Below are 24,144 nucleotides of genomic sequence, written 5' to 3' on the forward strand. Positions count from 1 at the left end.
ACAATTTTCGAAGCAGAACTTTCTTTCCCTCTTTTGCAGGGTTTGGGGTTCGTTGTCTTTCCTGGCTGGTTATATTTGTGGATATGTTACGTAAAGGATCAATATCATCATCAGCAGCAGCAGAAGCATGCAAATTTCCGAATGTCATCGCCCCCCCCCCCCCCCCCTAGTTTTCTGGCTTCCTCGACTGCACTTACATTTTCTTGGTATCCATTCTGTAACTCTAATGGTACACCGGTTATCCATCCTATGCACTACATGGCCTGTCAAGCTCCACTTTTTTCTCTTTCTGTCAATTAGAATACTGGCAATCCCCGTTTGCTCTCTGATCCACACCGCTCTCTTCATGTTTCTTGAAGTTACGCGCAACATTTTTCGTTCCGTCGCTCTTTGTGCGGTCCTTAACTTGTTCTTGAGATTTTTCGTCAACCTCCAAGTTTCTGCCCAATATGTTAGCACCGGTAGAATGCAATGATTGTAAACTTTTCATTTCAACGACAGTGGTAAGCTCCCAGTCAGGATTCGGTAATGCATATATTGTATGTACTCCAACTCAATTTTATTCTTCTGTAAATTTACTTCTGATGATCAGGGTCGCCTGTGAGTCATTGACCTAGATAAACGTACTCCTGTACAGACTCTAGGGGCTGACTGGCGATCCTGAATTCTTGTTCTCTTGCCAGGCTGTTGAAGATTATTTTTGTCTTCTGTATATTAGTCTTCAACCCAATTCTTACACTTTCTCGATTAAGGTCCTCAATCATTTGTTGTAATTCGTCCCCAGTGTTGCTGAACATGACAATGTCATCTGCAAGCCGAAGGTAGCTGAGATATTCGCCGTTGATCCTCACTCCTAAGCCTTCCCAGTCTAATATCTTGAATAGGTCTTCTATGCATGTAGTGAATGGCATTGGAGAGATTGTGTCTCCTTGCCTGACTCCTTTCTTGATAGGCAACTTTCTACTTTTCTTTTTTTCGAGACAAAGTGCCTCGAACGGCCAGTCGCGCTGCATTTTTGCGTGTATTCGCGGGATTTTTTCACGCTCGGAAAACACTTTTATGTAGCACGTATTTAGCAACAGAAAGCTGTATCGAGGAATTTTTCATGCTGATCTACAATTTTCTCATTGACTCTTTCATATAAATATATTCTTTCAGAAGTTGATTAAATAATTAAGACTAATTACGTAATTATGCGAAATGCAAAAAAAATATCCTGAGTATTTCCAAGCGACTGCAAACAACATTACCTTAGTTCTGCCCAGTCATCTGGCATTTACATATTTTTAAATCTTGGTGCATACACCCTGTATATACGGCGCCAGAAACGATTAGGCATGTTCTCGCAAAATGTTCGGATATCTATAGTAGTAGTTATCCTTGGTGAAGTCTTGCGCTACAGTACCATCAATGTTGTAATTATATAACGCTCCATTTTTAGGCTTCCTGTGGTACATCTGATGTATGCTAGGAAACGCACTCACGACAAATATTCGAAAACTTCAGAGTGTGCAAGCCCAAGCACTCAGAACGTGTCTTGCTCTTCCAGAGAATGCATCGTCGATCGCGACAGTGGCCATTGCCAGAGATTTTTCCTGTCACAGTCCACCTTGCTACAGATGCGCTGGGAGCACACATCCGACTCCTGGCTCCAATTCCCTCAAACAATCTTGCTTGCTTGCCAGCAGAGAGGCTACATTTCAGATTTAGCCTTGAGTATTGTAAGACATCAGTCCTACTTGCCAGCACAATTGTTCACGCCTGCTACACGAATGGAAGCACTATTGTGCTTTCTGCAGCGGCCGCAAGTGCAGTGGACAATTCTGGGCACTAAAAAGAAAGCTGGAGCACTGTTGTAAGCTTTAAAGCAAGCAAATTTTGAACACATTTATCACTTGCGCAGATTCCAGTAAGATGCTGTCAAGCTGTCCTGGCGGAGATTTTTTCTACAGCCTCTCCATCTGTATATTGTAAGATGTGAAATAAAATGAATGAATGGTTGCGCACATGGTTCAGTAAAACTAAACAGCTCTGCCGCTGGAATCATTATTCCGGCAAAATCTGAAGAAATAAATTTAAAAATATCATGTTTGACCAAATCGACGGGTGCAGAGCTTCCTGCACTCCGTGCTACACTTGATTTCGTGCATCAGGAACTACCACAACAATGGACAGTTTTTTTTTATTCCAAGGCAGCTCTCTTCAGTGCATGTACAAAGGCCAATGCGCCATGGACTCAATGACTGGCCTCCGAAATTCCACAGACATATTATCGCAGCCATGCCAACGGACATGACACAATCTTTCAGTGGCTTCCAGGACAGTGCAACACCAGCGGGAATGACCACGCCGATGAAGCCGCCCGATCTGCACACTACAGTGGTCAATGTGTTTTGATTCCTCTTTCGCGGACAGACGCTGCGGCTGGGCTGCGATTGATGTCCCGTGAATGTATGTTGCCCCTGTGGGACTCGACTGCTTTCGCCACGTGTCGCTTGCGTTCGTTGTCTCCGGATATACAGATACATCTACCACCTGGGTCACCACGACTTGAACAGACCATACTGTACCGTCTGTGGCTAGGCGTCGTATTTATTTATTTATTTATTTATTTATTTATTTATTTATTTATTTATTTATTTATTTATTTATTATTATTCAAAATATCCCTAAAGGCCCTCATTATGAGGGTATTACATGGGGGGGGGGGGGTCACAGACGCACAGGCACTGGTCATAGATTATACATCATATTAAAAGCAAGACAAGAGAACAAAAGTAATAATAGAGTCAAAACATAGGTAATATAGAAAACAAGTCACAATTATTTCGGAGAAAACATTAGTACATATTAAGAGAAACATAAGGGAACTGCAATGAAAAGCAAAACAGCCACAAACATCGAAAACACTGTAAAAGTCCCAAGATAATAATAATAATAATAATAATAATAATAATAATAATAATAATAATAATAATAATAAGAAGAAGAAGAAGAAGAAGAAGAAGAAGAAGAAGATTAGTTGACAAGTCGTGAGCGAATTAAATCTTGAAACTTTGTCAAGTCAGGTTCAGTGGCTATGTCTGATGGTAAGGCGTTCCACTCAGTTATTGTGCACGGTAAGAATGAATATGCATAATGGGATGACTGGCAGTAATGCGTTTGACTTTGTATTGATGGTCACGACGTGGAAAGATAACTTGTGGTGACTGAAAGAAATCATCATGAAGTGATGGATGATGATAAAGCTTATGGAAAAGTGATAGGCGAGAAATTTTACGGCGAAGTGCTAAGGTGTCCAACTCAGCTTTATTCTTTAACGAGGTGACGCTGGTGTAACGTGAATAATCTGAAAAAATGAATCGCGCAGCACGGTTTTGCAAGGCTTCGATGTTACTGATGATATAAGTTTTTTCGGGATCCCAAATGGCAGACGCGTATTCTAATTTAGGCCGGATTAGTGTTGTGTACGCTAGTTTTTTAACATGCATTGGGGCTTCCTTTAAGTTATGTTTAATACGTCCGAGAGTACGGTAAGAAGAGGCCAGGGTAAGATTAATACGATTATTCCATGATAGGTTTGGCTGAAGATTGATGCCAAGGTACTTGTAAGTTGTGGCGAGTTCCACACCGTTGTTATCAAGGGAGTAGGTGGTTGGAATTCGTGGCCTATTGGTGAAAGACAAGAGTTTAGTTTTGGAAATATTTAATGGCATTAACCAATTAGAACACCATGCACTTATTGCCTCCAGGTCAGTTTGTAGTAAGTGTTTGTCAGTGTTACTTCTTACACATCAATAAAGTACACAGTCATCTGCAAATAGTCTGATTTTGGATAACACGCAACTGGGTAAATCATTAATATAGATTAGAATGAGTAAAGGTCCAAGTACGCTGCCTTGTAGAACTCCAGACGTAACATCAGCATAAGATGAGTTAGAATTGTTAACTTACGTAAACTGAATTCTAGATGAGAGAAAATCGGTTATCCATGCAATTATAGTAGGGTGAATGTTAAGCTGTGAAAGTTTAAGTAACAACCTATGGTGTGGAACACGATCAAATGCCTTGGCAAAATCTAAAAATATTGCGTCAACTTGAAACCCAGCGTCTGTCAGTGCGTGTATGTCGTTAATAAATCCGGCTAGTTGGGTTTCGCATGAGTAGCCCTTGCGAAAACCGTGCTGATACTTGAAAATAATGTTATGGTCTTCAAGGAAGTTGATGACTTGAGTGTGTATTATATGTTCAAGTAATTTACAAATAGTACTGGTTAAGGAAATGGGACGATAATTGAGCGGACAAGCACGATCACCTGATTTGAAAATGGGTAGTATTTTAGCAATGCGCCAGTCATTAGGAATACAGCCAGTTGATAGTGACTGGGAAAATAGAGCGGTTAACATAGAACAAATACTATGCGATGTATTGTTTAAAAATTTATTATTGAAGCCTAGATGGTCCGCGCTAGATGACGTTTTAAGATTGCTTAGTAGAGCTAAAACACCAGACTCACTGATGACTACCTCGCGCATCGTGATTCCTACTAATGCCTTTAAAGTTGGCAATGAGTTAACGTTTTCATGAGTGAAAATTGTTACAAACGTATCATTCGCTGCCAATAAATCGCTGTCATCATCATTAGCACCACCGCCTATAGGCCATTATTGCCGTACCTGCTTTTGTATGGGTGCGTTGCTTTTTACGGAATGCATGTTATGCGAGAAATACATCGGCTTACCAACGCAAACAGGCTTGCCATCTACGACTACACATATTAGATTGTGTTTCTTGCATTCCTTCTCTTTTTGTGCACACTTTCCTGGAACGTCATCTGCAATAAAAAAAAAGCGGTATACTCATAATTATTCTTTTGTATACTGAGGCCAGTGTATTTAATGCTGTTGTTTTATTCACGACTCTCCTCAAAAGGACGCTGTTCTGGAATTGTGTGTCCTAGAGTAAATGTAAAGCCCAATTTATTTATCGTGCACTCGGAATCCACATGTCTTACTTTCTAAAACAGAACTCGGAAGCACAATTGTGTACAGTACAGTACAGTACAATTGTGTGCAGTAATGAATGTGCGGTGCTGAATTAGCTTGAAGAAAATGCCGTGGAATTTGTTTCCAGTGTTCGTTTGGTACGGCAAATATAAATTAACTTTCCACTAATGAAGCTCTCGTTAAGGAGCAGTCCGTGACCCTTCAAAACATAATGTGGCTCTGAGGATTACTTGTGTAAGATGTATATTTTTTCATGTTTTCATAAAGTTCTGCGAGACTTGAATCATCCAAAAGAAACATTGCATACCTGTACATATTATCTTGTTCTGCACTTTGGCGCATTTCTCTCCCATTGAGTGGCATTTATCGATCATTTCTTTATCGCAAGTGTCCTTGCTGTGATCTGCGCAAGTAAAAAAAAAAAGTCGGTCACCTGATGCTGCCACACTTCTGCAACAAAATATGCAAGTTCAGATAGTAAAACCAGGGACATGGATGAATTTGGGTAATCTAAACATGTTATCTACGCGACAATCGTAAGATTCCTACAGACAATGACACCAAGGAATGAATATGCTAACTTGAATTTTGGCTAAAACTTACAGGTAATCATAGATGAATAAACTTGCAATATACAGGAACTTTATAGCAAAGAAAAGCAGTAGTCAAAGTGAAAAATTAACGACTTTTTGCTAGTATAGGAACCGAATGCGCACCCTTTGCAAAGTATGTGCGGGTCGCGTCCAATTAGGCTACAGTGAACGCTGTCGTTTTGTGTATTTTTTATGAGTATTTATGTATGCAAACTTTATACTAGAGACATGGATGCGGTATACTGAAGGAACAATTCAGACAACAAGACAAGGAGAAAACGACAACGCGGGCGCTTTTCGTGGCCCTTTATAAGCGCTGTTTTCTCACTATTTCATTGTTTAAGAAACCAGTCAAAATTAGCATTTTTGTACAGTGTGGGAGGGCTAGCCTACCGCTTATGACAACGGCAAAGAGTGCGAAACATCGAGGAAATTGCAGGCATCGTTTAAAATTTGACCTTAGGAGCTGGAAGCTGGCCAATAAAACTCACTATAGACCCTGACTATGTAACGAATGCCGAGTGCCTGGATTTTAAGTGCGAATAGCAATATTGGCATTGTTAGTGAGGCCAGTTCTTTTTCCGGCTAGCTAACTATCCACCCGAAAGTATGGGCCGATCCCGAAGGTAATGCAGTCAAAAACTATGAGTTGATCCCGAAGGTAGTGCGGTTGTCTGCGCTGTTTGTTCAGCAGTACTCCCATGTCTAGGTTATGAATTCACATACATGAACACTCATAGAAATGTTCACATTTGCACACATTTCTGTCCAATGGTGTTACATGCCGTTCCCGTAGGTATGTGGCGCTGGGCATGTCGCGCTATGTAATGAATCTCTTTCACGCCAACTTAAGTTTGTTCCACTGCGTATGTGCAGATGGGGCCACTAGGTGTGTGTACCAGTCGGTAAATACGACGCTTATAAGCTCTCCGAATGATAGTACCAACAAAAAGGTACGCGTAAACTGTTTATTCTGACAGCCAAAGTAGCGGGAGCACTTGTGTGCTGTACAGTGAAAAAAAAAAAATGTTGCGTAAAACAAGCTATCAGCCACGCCTTTTCTCTCGCCCTCTTTATTTCCCTCTCCACCTTTGCTCGAATCACTAGAGACCCCGCTTCGGTGGAGCCAGACATTAGGCACTGATTGCATCAGTTTTAGCAGAAGAGTGCGTGTAGAGAATCTTTGACGACCTGTGTGACTATTGCCCAGCACAGCATACTATTTGTGGCGAATTTAATGGAGATCATTCCATGGGGAGCGACATGGACACAGATACTCATGGAAATCAGCTGCGGTGGGCCTGATCGGCAGATTAGCCTTGATTAAGCGTTACAAAAGAGCTCAGATACACATCTCTTTGGGATAATTTTCTACGTCCAGTGCTAATTTACTTAACTATATTCACAGGCAACATTGAAGTTCAGTTGAACACACTGCCAGATAACTATCATTTTCCATGTTTATAAATATCATAAGTTTCTCCGCAAGTGGATCCTTATTATTAGTCACAATATTAATTGGGACAGTTACATCGATCTTGTGACTGCATCTGGAGATGTTTCAATAATATACGCTGGTAAAACAAGAATTCAAACTCCATAAACTGAGGAACTTGTGTGCGGCATGCAATAAGGTGGTAAAGACAACTGCTCGGTGCGAAATAAAAGCGAGCCCCAGCTTTACAATCTTTTACTTTTTTATAGACTGAACACAGAAGTTCGTATGTTTCCCTTAGTTTGAGTTTGGCAGACTTAGTTAAAAAGAAACCATCACATTTGGTGCCAAATATATACATGCTGAGGACTTACCGAGAGCACTCTTTGAATGCCACTAATCACGTGCCACTAATCCCTGCTTTCATTCAAAGCTGATTACTCCTTGGAGAAAATCAAGAGACTACTTGCTCGGTGACCACATAGCGATTGCACAGCACCAATTAAGCGGGTGTGTCATGCCATCACTCGAAACTTTACACTCGATAGGGGTTTGCTTTTGTAGCACGGCTAATACATTCGTGTAAGCATTTCGTTCGTTCCTTTTTTATTTACGTTCGCCCGTCACGTTCCTGTCAGAAACGCATGTTTCAGCATCGTATAGCTTTGGAAGGGTTAATTGTTGTGTTAATTTGTGTTGCGTTGCGGATGAGGAAAATTAGCGCGACAAAGAAAATTCCGAGGGTTCGTACGTTCGGTTTCACCGGCGAATTAAATTTTATGCGTAAGTGTCAAATGACCCATTGAGCGAAATGCAGCTCCACTAACGTTAAACGTGGGGAGGTGCGAAGCATGCAGTGATGCACCTCTAATGGGCTCACACTGCCTCAAGCAATGGCTCATAACCCCGTAAACGCGGCCTTCCCATTACGACGACATAGGAGAAGTGAAATTCTACGCTGGAATGATGAGCGGCAACGCAGCCAGCTGTGGTAGACAACGACGAACGCGGGAGCAGTGGCACGAGCGCGTGCCGAGCTCGAGGACGAGCCGCTTGCTTTACCGTGACGACGACGACGACAGGAGACGCCGACAGCCCGAGCGCATATAAGGTGCTTCGCGAGCTCGCGCTTTACCGTTACGACGCCGACAGCCCGAGCGCATAAGGTGCTTGGCACCTAATAAAATGGCAGTTCGGCCAGAAAGGCGAAGCACTGACTGCGATAGCAATGTTTGGCGTTGCGCTCGAGCTTCGCGGACGTTGTTCTAATTATAAGCAGGTTCGATTAATGCGGACATGACGTAGGGGGGTGTGGCAAAGTGTCTGGCACTCTCAAGAGCTTTAACACGTCGTGTATTACCTGTAATGACATCGCACAGGCGTCAGTGGACTGTGCGTAAAGAGCTGGAACAATAAAATTACATCACTTTGAAGTTTCAAAGTGATATTGTTTTGCGCTTTTAATATTTAATAGTCCGTGAAGGTTTAAGATAAATGGCATGCGCTGTGAATGTTCTGCTTGATGACATTGGTTTGAGGGCTTCCATTCTTAAAATATTGTGGAATAATTTAGTCAAGAAGTAAACACCCGGCTTGAGCAGCGCTTTAGTGATTCAATAGTGCAACAATATAACCCGTATATACGGCTTAAGCATATAGCATACATATACCTGAATATATGCGGAGCCCCATGGCGGCACCGACGGAAAAAATTCGGTGTAGTCTCGATATAATGGCTATCGCAATAAAATAATTTCCTTTATAATACATGGACACAACATGCCGACTCATGATGTGTTCATGTTCATGTTCAACGACCCCTTCATATACGTATATTGCACTTATTCTCCATGTAACTTGCACTTTCGGGTGTCTCGATCTACTCCATCATGAGAAAGGAAGCAAGAAAGAAAGTAAACATCAACTCATACCTGTGAACTCAGTTACAGGAACGTGTCAAGAAGCATATGAAATCTGTCGGCGGTGTTTGGCTTTCGTGCCGCGAAAGCTTGTCACTGTACACAAGATACCGGGTTCTGATGTGGTGTTCGCCTTGTCGCGGCTTGATTTCTCACACGAATAGCGTAGTTCCTTTACAGAAATCCTTACGTAAATCCTTTATAAATTCATTTTTCGTCATCCTGAAGGCATACGTGGAGAATTCTTACTGCGCAGCACACCAGACTCTATTTTCTCTCTCTCTTCGAAGCGATAGTTTTGAAAGAACCCTGCGTGGCGGGTTGTTGCACTGACATTCCAGTTAATAGTTATCCCCAAAATGTATTCATCTCTCAGTGAGGGACTGAGATGAATAGAGCACGAATATGTTTTGCAAGTGCCATTCTTACAGTACTGATGTTCTGTACTTGTGCCGTCTTTTTCTGTTTCTAAACTAATTAAATCCTGGCGTATTACGTGTTGAATCAACGATATAATTATGAGGCACACCGTCGTGGTAGACTCCGGATTACTTTTGACTAACTTGGGGTTCTTTAACGTTCACTTACTGCACGGCACACGGGTATTTTCGTATTCCAACCTTATCGAAGTTTGACCGTGGACAACGAGATTTGATCCCGCGGCCTCGGGCTTAGCTTTTCTCATTCTCTCCCGTCTCGTTTCCGTGCGCTACTATATCACGTATAAATATCAGCTTGAGATTTAATGTACTGAAACTGTGGCGAGTCTCGAAACTTCTGCCCTATGAACATACCTCGAGCGGAGAATGACAACAGTTTCGCAACAGCAGCAAGTGCCCTAAAATAACGGAATTAACACGTTGATTAGTAGTCACCAATAATATGTTATCGATACCACAAATTTACCGACGCCCGCTGATGCTATAGTAACGCTTTTCTGAAGCACATCTACTGCACTGCGTGCTAAAAAAATGATTTTTTTTAAAGATCAACTTGTACGCCTCGAAGAGCATGAACTCCAGTTATTTTGCTTTACTTGAATTTAGCAGCCCGCGCTGGTCAGAAAATTGATTGCAGTGATAAGCGACAATACGACGACAATTTTCCCAATCGTCCTTGGTACGCCCTTACCAGTCTGCTCAGTTTTTCATCAATAAGTGTCTTACCTGTGCATGATGGGGCTCCTTTGATCTCTATGCAGTTGAGATGGACCTTGGCGCACTTTTTCTTCTTTTCGTCCGGACAAACTCGGGGCCGCGGGTCTGTTTGAACAGGTGCATTGCACAATGTTACTAATGCTCCTTAAATAAGCGGGATGTATTTTGGTGTGACAGGCAAATGAAGCTTTCTAGCATTCGAGAAAAGGTATCTGAAACTTAGGCAACAGACCGACCTCGCAGCGTGGTTGATCGTTCTGCTGCAAAGGAAGTTGTATGCATTGCAAGCTGAATTGCAACTAAACGTGGTAACTCGTATTAGGGCAGTTGTGTTTTCATTTTTGAAGAAAATGCCTTTCTTGGGGAGTTCATCATCATCAGCAGCATATATTTACGTCCACTGCAGGACGAAGGGCTCTCCCGGCGATCTCCAATTACCCCTGTCTTGCGCTAGCTGATTCCAACATGCGCCTGCAAATTTCCTAACTTCATCACCCCACCTATAGTTTTCTGCCGACCTCGACTGCATGCGCTCCCTTTCTCTTGGTATCCATTCTGTAACCCTAATGGTCCACCGGTTATCTACTCTACGCCTTGCATGTCCTGCCCAGCTCCTTTTTTTCTCTCTTAACGTCGACTAGAAAATCGGCTATCCCCCGTTTGCTCTCTGATCTACACCGCTCCCTTCCTGTCTCTTAACGTTAGGCCTAACATCTTACGTCGCATCGCTCTTTGTGCGGTCCTTAACTTTGTCCGGTCTTTGTTAACCTCCAAGTTTCTGCCCTAAATGTTAGCACCGCTATAGTGGAATCACACTTCTCTTTTCAGCGACGATGACATGGTGAATAAAAAGTGTAAAATCCCCATGTCATCGACTTTTCCATACCATTTCTTGGCGCTCTTTGGCCATCCCTGGCCCTTGCGCCAAAAAACCGTACACATCATCATCATTTTCAGCGACGCGCGGCTTTTCCGTATCATGGGTATCTGTTTACTAGCCTTTTTCTATTTCGACTGCCGGGATTGGAGATAGTGCAGTTTAAAAAAAACGTGGGCCGTTCGCTTCGGCATGTGCAATTCACAAATGTGATCCCCAAGACAGTGCAGTTAAAAACTTTAAGAAGTACCACGCTGCTCCCTACTCTATCCTCGAGCGAGGAGTGACGCGAGAGTCACTGCTACATCGCCCAGGAAGACATTGTTTTGATCAACGTCACCTAAAGACAGTACCGCCATCTAACGGCCGCGGCCACTAAGACCTCAAACGGCAGCTGGAAAAAAGACTTTGTGTTTGAGTTTCCGCGTAGCAGAATTACGTTTTCTCGTATATTCCAATTACAATACGAAGCTATCATGTGTGCGCAGCTGGTGTGAAAATTATACTTTACAAATGTGCTGCCGCAATTTCTACTTTGAGAAATGCAAATAGTTCAATTACGCACTTGCGCTTGGCGGATCGCCTGTAGGCAAATTAGGATGTATGCTGCACTTCCGCACACATGCGCGTGCGTGGTGTACGTCGCTGGTGGTGGTGGTGCTTGTCTAACGTCGGCAAAACCTTCGCCGTACATCCGCTTTCACTGGGTGGAATTGAGGCGCAGTTTTTTTTCTTCCTGTTGTTATATACCTTGACAAACTAGAATAACTATAGGGGGGTCCTGAGGAGAATATGTCGGTATAACAGCTACAGTTTGGCGGGGCTGATATCCTTGCACCGGATTATTTGGCGGCGAGTGTTCCCGTGCACTAGGGCGCTGTCATCTCATGGCTGCTTTGCGCTATGCACAGTAAAAAAAAAGCAGTGGAGATATCCGCCACAATGACGCGGCCTGGTCAAGTGTGCATGCGTTCGGAGCGGGCCGATATCTGCGTTTTCTGAGCAGCGTAACTACAGTTGCAGGTTACTTACCCTCACTAACATGTTTCTTATTGAAATTCGAAAATGTGCTTTATCACGCTCACTATATACGTTCGAACGCGCGAACGCTTGGCAGAGCACGCTACCAGGTTGGATAGCGGCGCCGATGGGCGCCGTGTTTCCTGCCTAAAAGTAGTGGGTTCAGCGGTTCTCTAATGTTCAATCGCCCCGTGATTTCTGATTTTGCGTTTTATCTCTTTCTGCAAGCAACCGCGAAATAAACTGCCGTGTAAACCTGTTGTTTTTTTTCCTGTTTTCTTTTTCTGTGACATTTCACCAGCTGAAGCGCCTCGCAGTTACAAAAGCGCAGCGCCGCGTCAAACACAAAGACGTCACCAGTGGGCACCATTCGCCCGTCAATCTTTTACGCGCCTCCGAAAGATATAGGGTCCCTGACTCTAATGCCCTGCGGATCGCGGAGCTGTTACTACAGCAGAGCACTCAAGGCGGAAGGGTTTATTGACCTAAAGGCTCATGGAGACCGTGACCGCATTGCTCAAACATGCAGGCAGGAAGATCGCTTCCAAGATGCTCCTCACCCCGGTAATCTCGATCAAGTGGCAGCGTCTATCAAATCAAAGCAACATGAAGCCTGTGTATTTTGTTTATCTCATTACCTGATTAAATCAAATCAAATTTATTTAACGACGCAGGGAGAGTTGCGTCAACGAAAAGCCTATGCAAGGGCTGGACTAGGGGTCTGCGTCCTTTATACAGAGAGTTGAACTTTACAGACAGTCGAGCAAAGGCACAATTTCGCATGAAAATTATGTACACAACAACTGTACAACTGTTGTCCATTAACTTGATTCCTTTATCTGCCTTTTAAACTCCCTAAACTCTCATTCAGACTGAAATGTCCATTATTTAATATGTCAATAGTGAAACCAACAAGAGAAACGCGTGCCTTCATTTTCTTTCATTCAGGGCCTTTCTCTCCCTCTAGTCGTGCATAATACACTATAGCATGCAGGGTAATATGCATGTCGTGAAACCTCAGCGTGTTTAAAGAAGAAAAGCTGTAGCTGCTATTTAAATTTTGGAGGAGAATGAGTTTAATCATTGGAGAGCTCAAGAAAATTGTAGCATGGCTTCCTCTATGTGCATAGCCATAGCCAGTGGAGGCGCACAATTAACTATCTTCAGCGTACCACAAAATAATTGTGTCGTTGGAGTTACAAACAATTTAGCTATTTTTCTCGTTCGCACATGCACACGCCGTTGTGGTGCCAACACGTACATTGCACTAGACGGCCTATTCGGCTGCACTACCCGTAGATCGCATATGGGACACTTCCATGCTCCGTAAGTCAGTGCAATATAAAAGAATAATTAATAGACCTCATTTTAATAACATGTACATTATGTGAACATTCATGCTGTGCGAACGTTGTTTACGCGAATGTCCGTGTGCCTTTCTCCCGCTTGTAGTTTTTGTTATGAGCATAATGAGAAACACAATTATGCTAACAAATAAGAGTAGCCGGCGCCAGACATAGCCACCAACCTTTCCTTAAGTATACTTGACAAAAGATAACTCCTACAGAGGGACGACGAAAGATCCAACGATCCACAATTTCATTTTTGTCTTCATGTGACTAAGCTTTGCAGTTTCGAATATTCGCTTTAAGCGTCTTTTGGCAACTAAGGGTAACAATGTGTGCCCGAAAGTTTTTTTAATGTTAAAAATGATTTGCTTTAATACTCACTAAAAAAGGTCGCAGTGTCGGCCCAAAAGGCGAATCATCAATCGCGATAGCAAATTAGTAGAGGGCTATACAGAGTAAGGATAGTAGTTTTATTGGCTGCATAAACTTGGACACATTCGCTTGCGAACTGAATTAACAAGCATGGTGTCAGCGCACACAAGCAAACATGAATAGATCACACTCGATGACCTCAGACAACCACTGTCAAAACGCTGGCGTGAGCAAGCGCAGTGCAGCACCAAGCGAAGGTTTGTGCGGTCTATTGCTTCAACGGCAACTGAGCGGCGAAAGCACAGCGCATACAAACGTAAGAGCCGTGTGGAGATCGCTTTCAAGATGCAGCCGAGCAAAGTACAAGTACGCAGTTGTTAGCAGAGTAGAAGCCGTACCCCCTCCCTCCCACGGTGCCTTCCTGCTTTCCTCCCTTCGCGTGGGAGATTGAGTCGCCAGTTCCCCTTGCGCCCGGTTGGAAGATGCGCAGTTGGTGCCGCAGCACAACGTGCCCCCTTCCTCCTTCCATCCCATTCCCCCCACGGCCTTTCGCGCCACGGAAAATGTTGCGTTTGCTCTCCGCCGTGCGTTCGCTCACCGTGAAAGCGCGCTTTCACTCGCACATAAAGCATACGGCGCGCGGCGACGATTTTATCGCCCTTGGACCTCACGGCGACGGTGACGCCGACGGCAGAAATACAGTTGGATGGTCGATATAATTGCTGTCGCAATAAAATACGACATGGACAGGTTGGTTGTCGGGCCATGGTTGAATCGCTAGACTCAAGAAACCAGAACTGTTACAAGAAAAATAAGGTTTGTCGCAAAGGTGTAGTAGACGTTTTGCGATACTACCTTTGCAGATGACGAAGTTGTCTCCATCGTCGCACTCTTTCCCCAATTTCTTACATTTCTTCCTTAGCACCTCGTCACATATTGTAGCGTTTCGATCTATTTTGAAAGGAACCAAGAAAAAATTGGATCTTGTCTTACGACAGTTCTGAATGCAGTTTAGAAATTGTATTTTTTTAAGGATAAGTGCATGGTACGTGTTCTCTATGCCAATTTTCATGCTCGCGTGATGCAGTCATTGAAAGTTTTTTTTACATGCTGGTTTTCTAAAACTACCACCGAGTTGGAATGTTTCCAACGTGTAAAGCTGCCTGAAAAAAAAGAACACTTAAAGCAATACATGCTTACAAGCAATACAAGAAAAGAGCTGTTGTAGCCACGCCGCGGCCTTTCTGAAACATTCTGGAGGTATAGGGTAGCCAACCGGACGTTATTCTGGTTAGGGAGGTTAGCTTTCTGCCTTCTGCTTCCTCCTCCTCCTGGGCCTTCCATGCATCCGTAAGACATTACAAAGTCTAGGTAACTGCCCCAAATTTTCAACTATTACACTTTCTAGTTATTAACTTCGGAGAAGTATGTTGCAATTAAAAGATTAAAGCCGGCTGGAAGTGAAGCCATGTCGGCTTTGCAGAAATCCAAAGAGTGCACGAAACAACTGCCCAGATATCCGTTCATTATATATAATAATTCGTTATAGGTGGCTTCGATATATCCGGATTCGACTTTAATGTGTTTCAGGAGTCACCGAGCATTCCAGTTAACAATTTCCCAAATGCGCATCTCTAGTATGTATTGGGATGACCTGGAATGCCAATACAATTTTCAGTATATTTCGGAAACTGTGTGTCGGGTGAAGAGTTGTCGTGGCGTGCTGTCATTCAAACTTCACCCAACACTTCTTTACGGGGCGTTGCCGTCTGACGCACAGCGGGACGCACTCAGACTCAATATTGTCTCGATTGGGCTTTGGAATTTGATGATGAATATCTCGAATTATGCGCGATGTTTTGAGATTTTTTTTAAAGATTGGTGTGCATTAGAATGTCACTGCCTCCAAATTTGACGTTTAGACAACTGCCTCCAAGGCACTAATAAAAAGGTAAATAATGAATTTTTGTACTAGTCGCCTGAAGCTCACGTTATTAGCGGCAAAGTGTGTCCGCCTCGCCTAGAAACCCGTCTGCAAACACACCACGTTCATTGCGCTCGTTACTTCTTGGGAAAAAATCTGTATAGTCAAAAAAAAAAGCACGCCGTATAAAACTTAGAAACGGTTATGCAGGTCGGTAAAATTCTGCAATTCTGCAATTTAGTAGCAGTTTTGTTGTAGTAAAAGGGAATGAAAAGGTGGTAGCTCAACAGTCACGTGCACCGTAACTGTCGACCAAGTCATTCAGGAACAATAGCAGCAACAACAACTCAATGGATACCTGAACTGTGCCGAAACCGCGAGAAAGGTGTCGGTGAAGAAAAAAGATAAAGAACAGGAATGCTATAGCATCGAACCCGCATATATGGAATCGGAAGGGGATCACAAAAAATTTCGATATATAGGTAATTCGGTATATAAACGACAAATTTTATACAAAAATTTTCAGGCGGATTTTACTGCTGTTCATTAAAACAATAATTCGTTATATGTGGCTTCGATATATCCGTATTCGACTGTAATCGATAGACGTAGAAAAACGTGATTAGGGAAGAAATGCACTAGAAAATAAATAAATGCCACTACGTGAAATACAAGAAATGCATGACTGCACATAAGATACACACACCCACACATAAAAGAGACAAATACACCGAAATCTATTGACAGCAGTGACACACAGCCCGGCGCTGTGCCTTGTGTTTCTGTAATGAAAATTAAAAAAAAATATCAGCGCCTTACCTGTACAGACAGAGATACCGTTGATAACCTCGCATTCCATGCCTGCGTTAGCGCACACCTTTTTCATCTCGTCATTGCATTTTTGAGGCTCCTGGTCTGTTGAAAGCAAAATGCGAATCATTAGTGACGTATAGGCCAATGCCGAATAACACAAATTAATTTGAGCTATTGAATAAGACGAATGAACGAGTCGCTGAGACCACTCTAGCCACACAAAGTAGAAAAGTGAATGCGGGGAAAGGTTCAGACCTTACGCTCACCTTTAAAGTTCATGAAAGAACGCAATATTTTTTTAACAGAAAGGTACTTTATTTGTAGAAGTAGACCCCCCATAAAGCTATTGTAAGATGCATCCTGTTATAACGGAACATTCATTCTTATTTAAAGAAGAAAGGGAAAGCAGGAGAGACCCTTGTTTCGCACTTTTATTATTTTGGTCTGGGAAGATTTAACATAAAAGGCATGCGCTGTCGGTGTTTTGTTTCCTGACATTTGGTTGTGGGCTCTCAATCTGAAAATTCCGAGGAATAACTTTGTAAAAAATTAGGACAAGGTATGAGCAACTTTAGTGATAAAAGAACTTTAGTGCCATTATAGAATATATACGGCAATTTTCGCTCGCGGGACGCCAGTGCGAGCTACGGCGCCAACAGCCGATTTTCTGCGAGACGGGGTCCTTAACGCTGCTGAATAACTTGCGCACTCACCCCGTTAGCTTTACTTAGCCGACATTGGCTTTTTCGTTCGATCGTGCCAAATGTGTTTTTAAATTAGAGAGAAACGTCATGCTTAATTATGATTTAATTTTTTTAATTATTTTAAACAGGTTTATACACTTGACAAATCACAAGCGTTTCAAGAACGGTCATCGGAGCAAGGGGACACTGAAGCAATACATCAGCATGTACTCAAGTTTCCCGGAAGGATGGAAGTGCTGCCTCGAAGCAGCGGTAACAAAAGGACGTAAAAGTAGGTACAGTTTTTTTTTTTAATCTGAGAACAAATCTCCGCTAGCACAGAAGACCCTGCGGTTGTGCAGACCCATTTGAATTACCTGCATTGAGATTGTTTTAACCATGTTCAAAGCGTAGAGATTGTGCACAGAAAATGCATTATTATGCGTGACACGACGAAAGCATATAGATACTGTAAATAATTTTTACCATCCACTTTTTCCCCCAGTACTGATTTATAAATTGTTCCAGGCAACGAAAGAACAAACACTAACATTGATCGCAAGAAATAGAAAGGAAACAGGTCCCAAATTCATAAATATTTTCATTCATAAGTCTCCATTGATAATGACTGGCAGCCGCCATCGCTGGTAAAATGCCGAGCATCGTGATTGGCTGGCTTTTGCTAATCCGAACAGTTCAGTTCTGGCGTTAGAACGTTTTGTAGATACAGGCCCAGTAATGCATAACTGAAAGTATAATATATATTTTAATGAAAAATACGAAAATAATGAAATCCTTTGTGCCTATCTATTTAGTCGCAGCTATTTTTTATCACAATTTTTCTTCTTTATAAAATTAAATAATGGGATTTACCGGCTCGAAGCAGCACCGCGCTTTATAAGGGACGGCGAAGTGGACAGTTCCGCCTTAATTTCGACCACCTGATGTTTCCTTGACTTGCACCAAAAACCCGATACCCGAACGTGTTTTTCGTCTTTCTTTTTCTTTTCATCCCCCCCCCCTTCCCTGGAATGCGGTCGTCGCGCTCAGCGGAGCAAACCATAGGCATTGACATTTATTTATTTATTTATTTATTTATTTATTTATTTATTTATTTATTTATTTATTTATTTATTTGGTTAACAATACATAAATGTCACGATGTTTGGGGCCAGAGGTGACATATAGTCACCTGAGTAGGCCTCTAGCACCATATTAGCATTCATTCCACAAAGTATTCTCGCACAAGACTGAAATTGATACACAGGTGATACATGCGCGACTGCAGAAAATAACAAATTCATTTTGCCTACTACAGTGGGCATTGACAAATAACAGTCACAGAATATACAACCAGAAATAAAGTACAAGACAGTATACAACCAGTATACAATTACAATCAATACACAACTATATGAACTCCAACTATATTATATTAAATGCAACGTCAGAGTCAAGGAAATATACCTGCGATTGCTTGCTGAATGATGTTCGTGAAGGTGAACGTGTAATGAAAGGCAGTAATTGCGTGTGGGTGTTTAAGTGATTCTGAATTTGACAATTTAATAACTGCATTCCATAATTATATAGTTCTTGTTTTTGGCTTGGTAAATATCAAACCCCTCAAATTGTATTTCAGGGAAGCGTTAATGTATGTATATAGGAATAATTGATAATCAACTGTGTATTGAGTTAAAATAAGTTCAGAAAGACGATGACTGTACATAGCAGGAATACCAAGAATACGGTGCACGATGAAATAGGATGAAACATGTTTGTGATAGGATAAGTTGTGAATAAAACGGACAGCTGTTTTTTGCATGAGGTAGATAATTTTTAAATTGTTTTGAGACGTAACGCCACAAATGAGGATGCAGTAATGAAGACGGGAATGAATTAACAAATGAGGATACAGGAATGAAGACGGGAATGAATTACAGAAAAATAAAGCTGGCTTTTGAGGTGACTGGATAATAAGGACACCGTGTCTGCTTAACCTGCCTATCGTTTTCGAAACACTGTGTATCGCGAACTCTACATGCTGCGTCCACCGCAGGTTTTCGTGAAACTTAACTCCTAAAATTTGTATTGTGTTACGCACTCTAGCACCTCAGATCGAAATGTAATTAAGTTATGCAATAAAACCGGTTGGTAATGGCGTGGAATATTTTCACCTAACATTAGCGCTAACTTAGATCAAATCAAATGAGTTTATTTTCATCTCAAGGATGAGGGTATAGTCTCACGATAAAAGTGACATTAGTCACTTGAGGGGAACCCGAGTCTCCCTGATACATGGAAAGCATTGAGGACAGACGAACAGGGACACTAAAGGTCAATATTGTCCCGTGGACTGTTTAAATACCATCCCTAAAACCTCGCGACGCTTGTTTCTTGCAAAGAAAATACTTAGTTTGCGAGAAAATTGCTTCTCAAGGGTCCGAATACCTTTGTGGCAATTCAAGTTTCCCGCCACGCCTACCGGGGAGTGGTGACGCTGCATACGCCATCACCGCCCTTTGGTGCCGTTGGTGAGCAAAACGGCGCCCGACAGACGGCGGTACGATTCGCCTCTGCAGCTGCTTTCGCTCAAGTGGCGTGGACCGTTCTGGCACCCCGCGACATCATATGGACGTTGCATTCTCTGCTACTTGCAGCTCATGCGAGTTTCGCGAGCCAGCAAAACCAGCGCAGCACTATGCGATAACGGAACTACTGAAAGGCGAAAGCGCGGGTGGCGCAGAGTCGCGCGAAAAACGAAACCTTTCGACCGGCCGCGTCGTTGTCAATGAGTTATTTTTCTAAAAATGGAATAGAATTGGTAAAGTACCATTTTCGTTCGTCTTATAAAACAATATAATGATGTTTTTATAACCAGCGGTTCCATACTGGGGACAGAATTTAAATGAGGAGTGCCTTCGTCATCGGGCAAGTACTTGAACGTCCCGGGGGAGCCTCTAATCGTGTTCGGCATTTACCTCAATTTCTCGATTACTGAGGTTTTGTTTGCGATAATATTGACGCCTTCGAGATACTCGAGCACTAATCTATCACCTTATCTTGACTTAGTATTTGCCTTTTGTGTCCCTTTAACACTGCACGCTGCCATATAAGCTACTCGGCAGTGAGCAAGCGTCAGCGCTAACGCAATCAATGTAAGTTTACGCGCACAAAGAGTATATTACGTCGCCAGCTCTTGAACTGCAATCTGTATCTATACCAAATGTATCTAACTGTAGCCTATTGAGTGAACCATCATAGCCATCACCCACAGGCATCACCCATAGGTATCACCCATAGGCACCTCCCCACGGTGGCTGATTTCTGGTATTCGCAACGCAAGATCTGTAACCCCTCATGCAAATGCAACGACCATCTCTCGCTTACCTACGCAACCCGGCAGTTTCCCTCTCATCACGCACACCTGGTTTTGGCTAGCGCAGTACTTTATCATCTCCTCGTTACACTTGGCGGGTGCTGCAAAATGGCAGACAAGTCGTGGGACGGGAAGGCGGGAGTGTGAGCAACGCACAGTTGTGGCATCACAGGAAATCACTCAACATTGCACGCTGTCGAGACGAGATATACCATGAAGGCGACACACGCGACGCTCTGACTGCGGACTTTGTCGAAGGGAGCTGACTTGCAGGGGCGGTATTATATTGATGTAACCTTTCCCTTCTGCCCTTCACTCCAGTGAGCTCCTGAGGCTCTCACGTGCGATTAAGGATGTATCTATCCATTCATCAAACTCCCAGCATTTGTTACGTTGAGGTCGCATTGCGAGTTACGAAGATTCAGTGTCGTAGTTTTAAAGTGTGAACACAAGCGCTAACACGTACAAATGTCGTACAACTTATCAGCAATAAGACAATCGTGCTCTATGCGCTGTGATAATTTTTTTCTTGAAAGAAAGCCTACATGTATTACACGCCGGTGGTCAGCTATTTTAGAGTTTTTTAACAATCTGTGAACGATGTCTTATGCAAGCATAAAGAACCTGATAGTAGAGCTGTGTGTTGTCACTTGTCTGCCCCTGTATTTTTAGCGCTGTTGAAATACGCAGTATGACACACATACTAGCCCGAGTTAATGCCTTAGTAAGCCGTAAGTCAGTGTAGTGAATCCAAGAGCATAGGTTTTGAATCTGTTTTTTCCCAGAATATTACATGTTCCATAATCGCTCGAAAAAAAAAACTAATTGAACGTTAACAGAGCTTTCTAATGCAATTGAAATTAACAGATATTTGATTACCGTGTAGGCATGGAAATAGAATTAACGTTGCAGAGTCACTCATTCATTTCATGGTGACACCAGATAACACAAATACCTTAATAACAAGCTTTAGCTCGGGTTGTCTCTCTAAATACTTGAGAACGGAGCCATTGTTCTTTTCACGGCAACCACAGCACCGAATTAGATTAAATTTCTTCTATTCAAAATAAATTGTTTAAATCTAATTACTCTTGGATGAAGATTTTTAATTGGCCAGTCAATTTGCCGATGTTATTTTTTTCAAACATCTTTGAAAATCAGAGAATTGAAAGAAGAAAACTCAGGTACTAAGTCCGGTACTAAGGTACTAAGGTGAGCAAAAAAAACAATAAAGTAATTCTGTCATCTGCACCTGATAATAAATCGAAAGCGTACGATATTGGGCTATTAAATACTGTTCCGCAATACGCCACAAAATTGGTGAGTGAGACCTCTGCTAAGCTCTCTTAAACACGGTAACGTAAGCTGCAAAATCATAAATCACGTTTGTCTGCTTCAAATGCTCCAAGAGTTCCAGTTTACAGAACAGCGATACTTGTTTTTGGCAAAGAGTTACGAATTTGCAAACTTCATGCTATGTTTGAAGCTTACCGATATTTGACTAAGTTTAAAAAACAATTGAGGTCCTAAGTCATAACTATGTCTCCTAGCGTTGCGAGAATACAACTTTCTTCCTTAAATACAACAAATTAAATTCAAATCAATCCGGTGTTCGTCTTAGCAAACATTTCTGCGTTTTATATGAGCTTGAATAGAGAAATTCGAGTAATTCCATAATTAGGTAATCGCCTAGTTGAGAAACACAAAGTATGCTGCTTGCATGCATGAAATCAGCTCCTTTTACCTTTCGTGGTTGGCACGGTTGATATAGCTATAATCAAAAGGAAACATAAATCAGTCTTAATCGCAATGAACGGAACAGCTCTTTCAAAGGGCGACATTTAAAAATGGCACGAGCGCCAGTATAGGTTTTCACAGATGCATGTAATAGGTTTTTGTTAGTTTTTTACATTTGTGTTTTGATAGACTAACTAAGCATGCTGATATTACACAAAGGTTTGCCTACGTAGTGGTTTTACTATTAAAATATAGAATGACAGAGCTCACGTAGCGTTACAGTAGCAATACATAGGCGCGAAAACGAAACCAATTAAATTCAAACAAAGAGAGCACGCGCATGAACGCAATGCTACTCGTTCTCTTCGAGCCTATTCGTCCGGCACCTTCCGCCTCGATGCCGCGAGGATACGTCATCGTCATCGTCATCGTCATTCTACGAACATATGAAGAAACAGACAACGAAGCCACAAAGAGCATAACGGAAATGAATTGTCACGTTTCATTGAAATGTTGAAATAATCAGGTAAACGGAAATGGAAATGATGCAAATAGAACTCCTTTCCTTTTTCAACCACTTTCATTTCCCTTTACCAGATAATTTAAACATGTTACCTGAACATAATATTAATTTTCCTTACCATTTTTCTGGCATTCGTAGTCTGTTTCTTTTAATCGTCGTTACTAATAAAAAATTGGAGCCGCTTGGGCCCCCTCACTAATTGATTAATTAATTTATTCTACCTCAACGGGTTATGTATGTCTATGTGCAGCATGACGGAGGCTTCTCTTGGCAATCTCCAGATACCCCTCTCCTGCGTCAACACAATCGGCCAGCGAATGTTCTAATCTCATCACCCCGCCTGATCCCCTGCCGCGTTCGACGCCGCATCCCTTCACATTCTGTCGCTCTACGCAAAACCCGTTAGGTGCTCTACGCATTACATATGCCACGAAACATCCCTTCATGTGCGGGATTCACAAGGCTTTTCATTCGACATCTGTTTGCCGTTGGCCGACCGCTTTCGCTAACGTAGTTTCAATGCCACGATTGGTTCCCATATACCACTGCAAACAGCTCTAGCGTAAGTCCTTTTTTGTGTGTGTGTGAATACGGACCCGTTTTCCAATATTTCTGACTAGACTACGAGCTTCTCGCTGTTGGTCTCGAAATTCATGCAGTCATACCGGAATACGCCAGACCTCGATAAAGCGAAATATTCTGGGTGTCGAACAGATGAATGTGACTAACCAATGCTCAAGAAAAAAAAAGAAACCGAAAAAAAAGCAAAATAAGAACCCCTCTCAAACAAACTCGACATTCTATCGAACTCTGACCTTCAGCTATCAGCGCCGTGGAGCGTCAAGCAATACCTCAAACGCTGCGTCAAGGGGCATTATTTTATCTTTTAATGCCTTCTTGTCCTGATTTTCTTTTCTAGCATGCATGCATAATTGCTAGGAAGCGTACCACAAGTGAACTGGAAGTGAGATCATATATAATCACCATTCTTATTGACGCTGACACTTTTTTTGTTCGATGCACAGGCAAGGTATTGCTGACTTTTGTGTGTACGTGTATTTTTTAAAGGATGGATTCGACGCCTTTTTTTCTCTGAGATTTAAGAAAATATCCATGTATAACGAACGCCTCGCAAAATTTGATTAAGTTTTTATAGGTGACTGGGTACATGGAATTACCTGATATATAAACTGTCGTTAGCGCATAGGTATGTTTACTAAAAACGAGCTCCACTGTATTCCCCTAATTCTGCCTCTTAAGCTATAAACGGGCAAAATAACTCCCATGGGACTGGGGTGACAAAGTGGCATTGAAAGAAAAAATAAACGCAATTTTATAAGCGAGAGCTGACAGTAACAGA

The 24,144-nt window shown here is 42.3% G+C and overlaps 1 protein-coding gene across 1 annotated transcript in view; it reads right to left on the reverse strand.

The window, feature by feature from the left end:
- The window catches only part of LOC125945701 (uncharacterized), a 46,155-nt gene extending 25,298 nt beyond the window's left edge, over positions 1-20,857 (reverse strand). The window contains exons 1-4 of the mRNA XM_049667946.1: positions 20,536-20,857; positions 16,472-16,567; positions 14,584-14,679; positions 10,120-10,215 (exon numbers count right to left, since the gene is read on the reverse strand). Coding sequence (XP_049523903.1) covers positions 10,120-10,215; positions 14,584-14,679; positions 16,472-16,567; positions 20,536-20,602 — 355 coding nt within the window. The 5' untranslated portion in view covers positions 20,603-20,857. The remainder of the gene's footprint in view (positions 1-10,119; positions 10,216-14,583; positions 14,680-16,471; positions 16,568-20,535) is intronic.
- Between the last annotated feature and the right edge of the window lie 3,287 nt (positions 20,858-24,144).

This window comes from Dermacentor silvarum, chromosome 5 (assembly GCF_013339745.2).
Source record: "Dermacentor silvarum isolate Dsil-2018 chromosome 5, BIME_Dsil_1.4, whole genome shotgun sequence".
In the NCBI taxonomy this organism is placed as follows: domain Eukaryota; kingdom Metazoa; phylum Arthropoda; class Arachnida; order Ixodida; family Ixodidae; genus Dermacentor; species Dermacentor silvarum.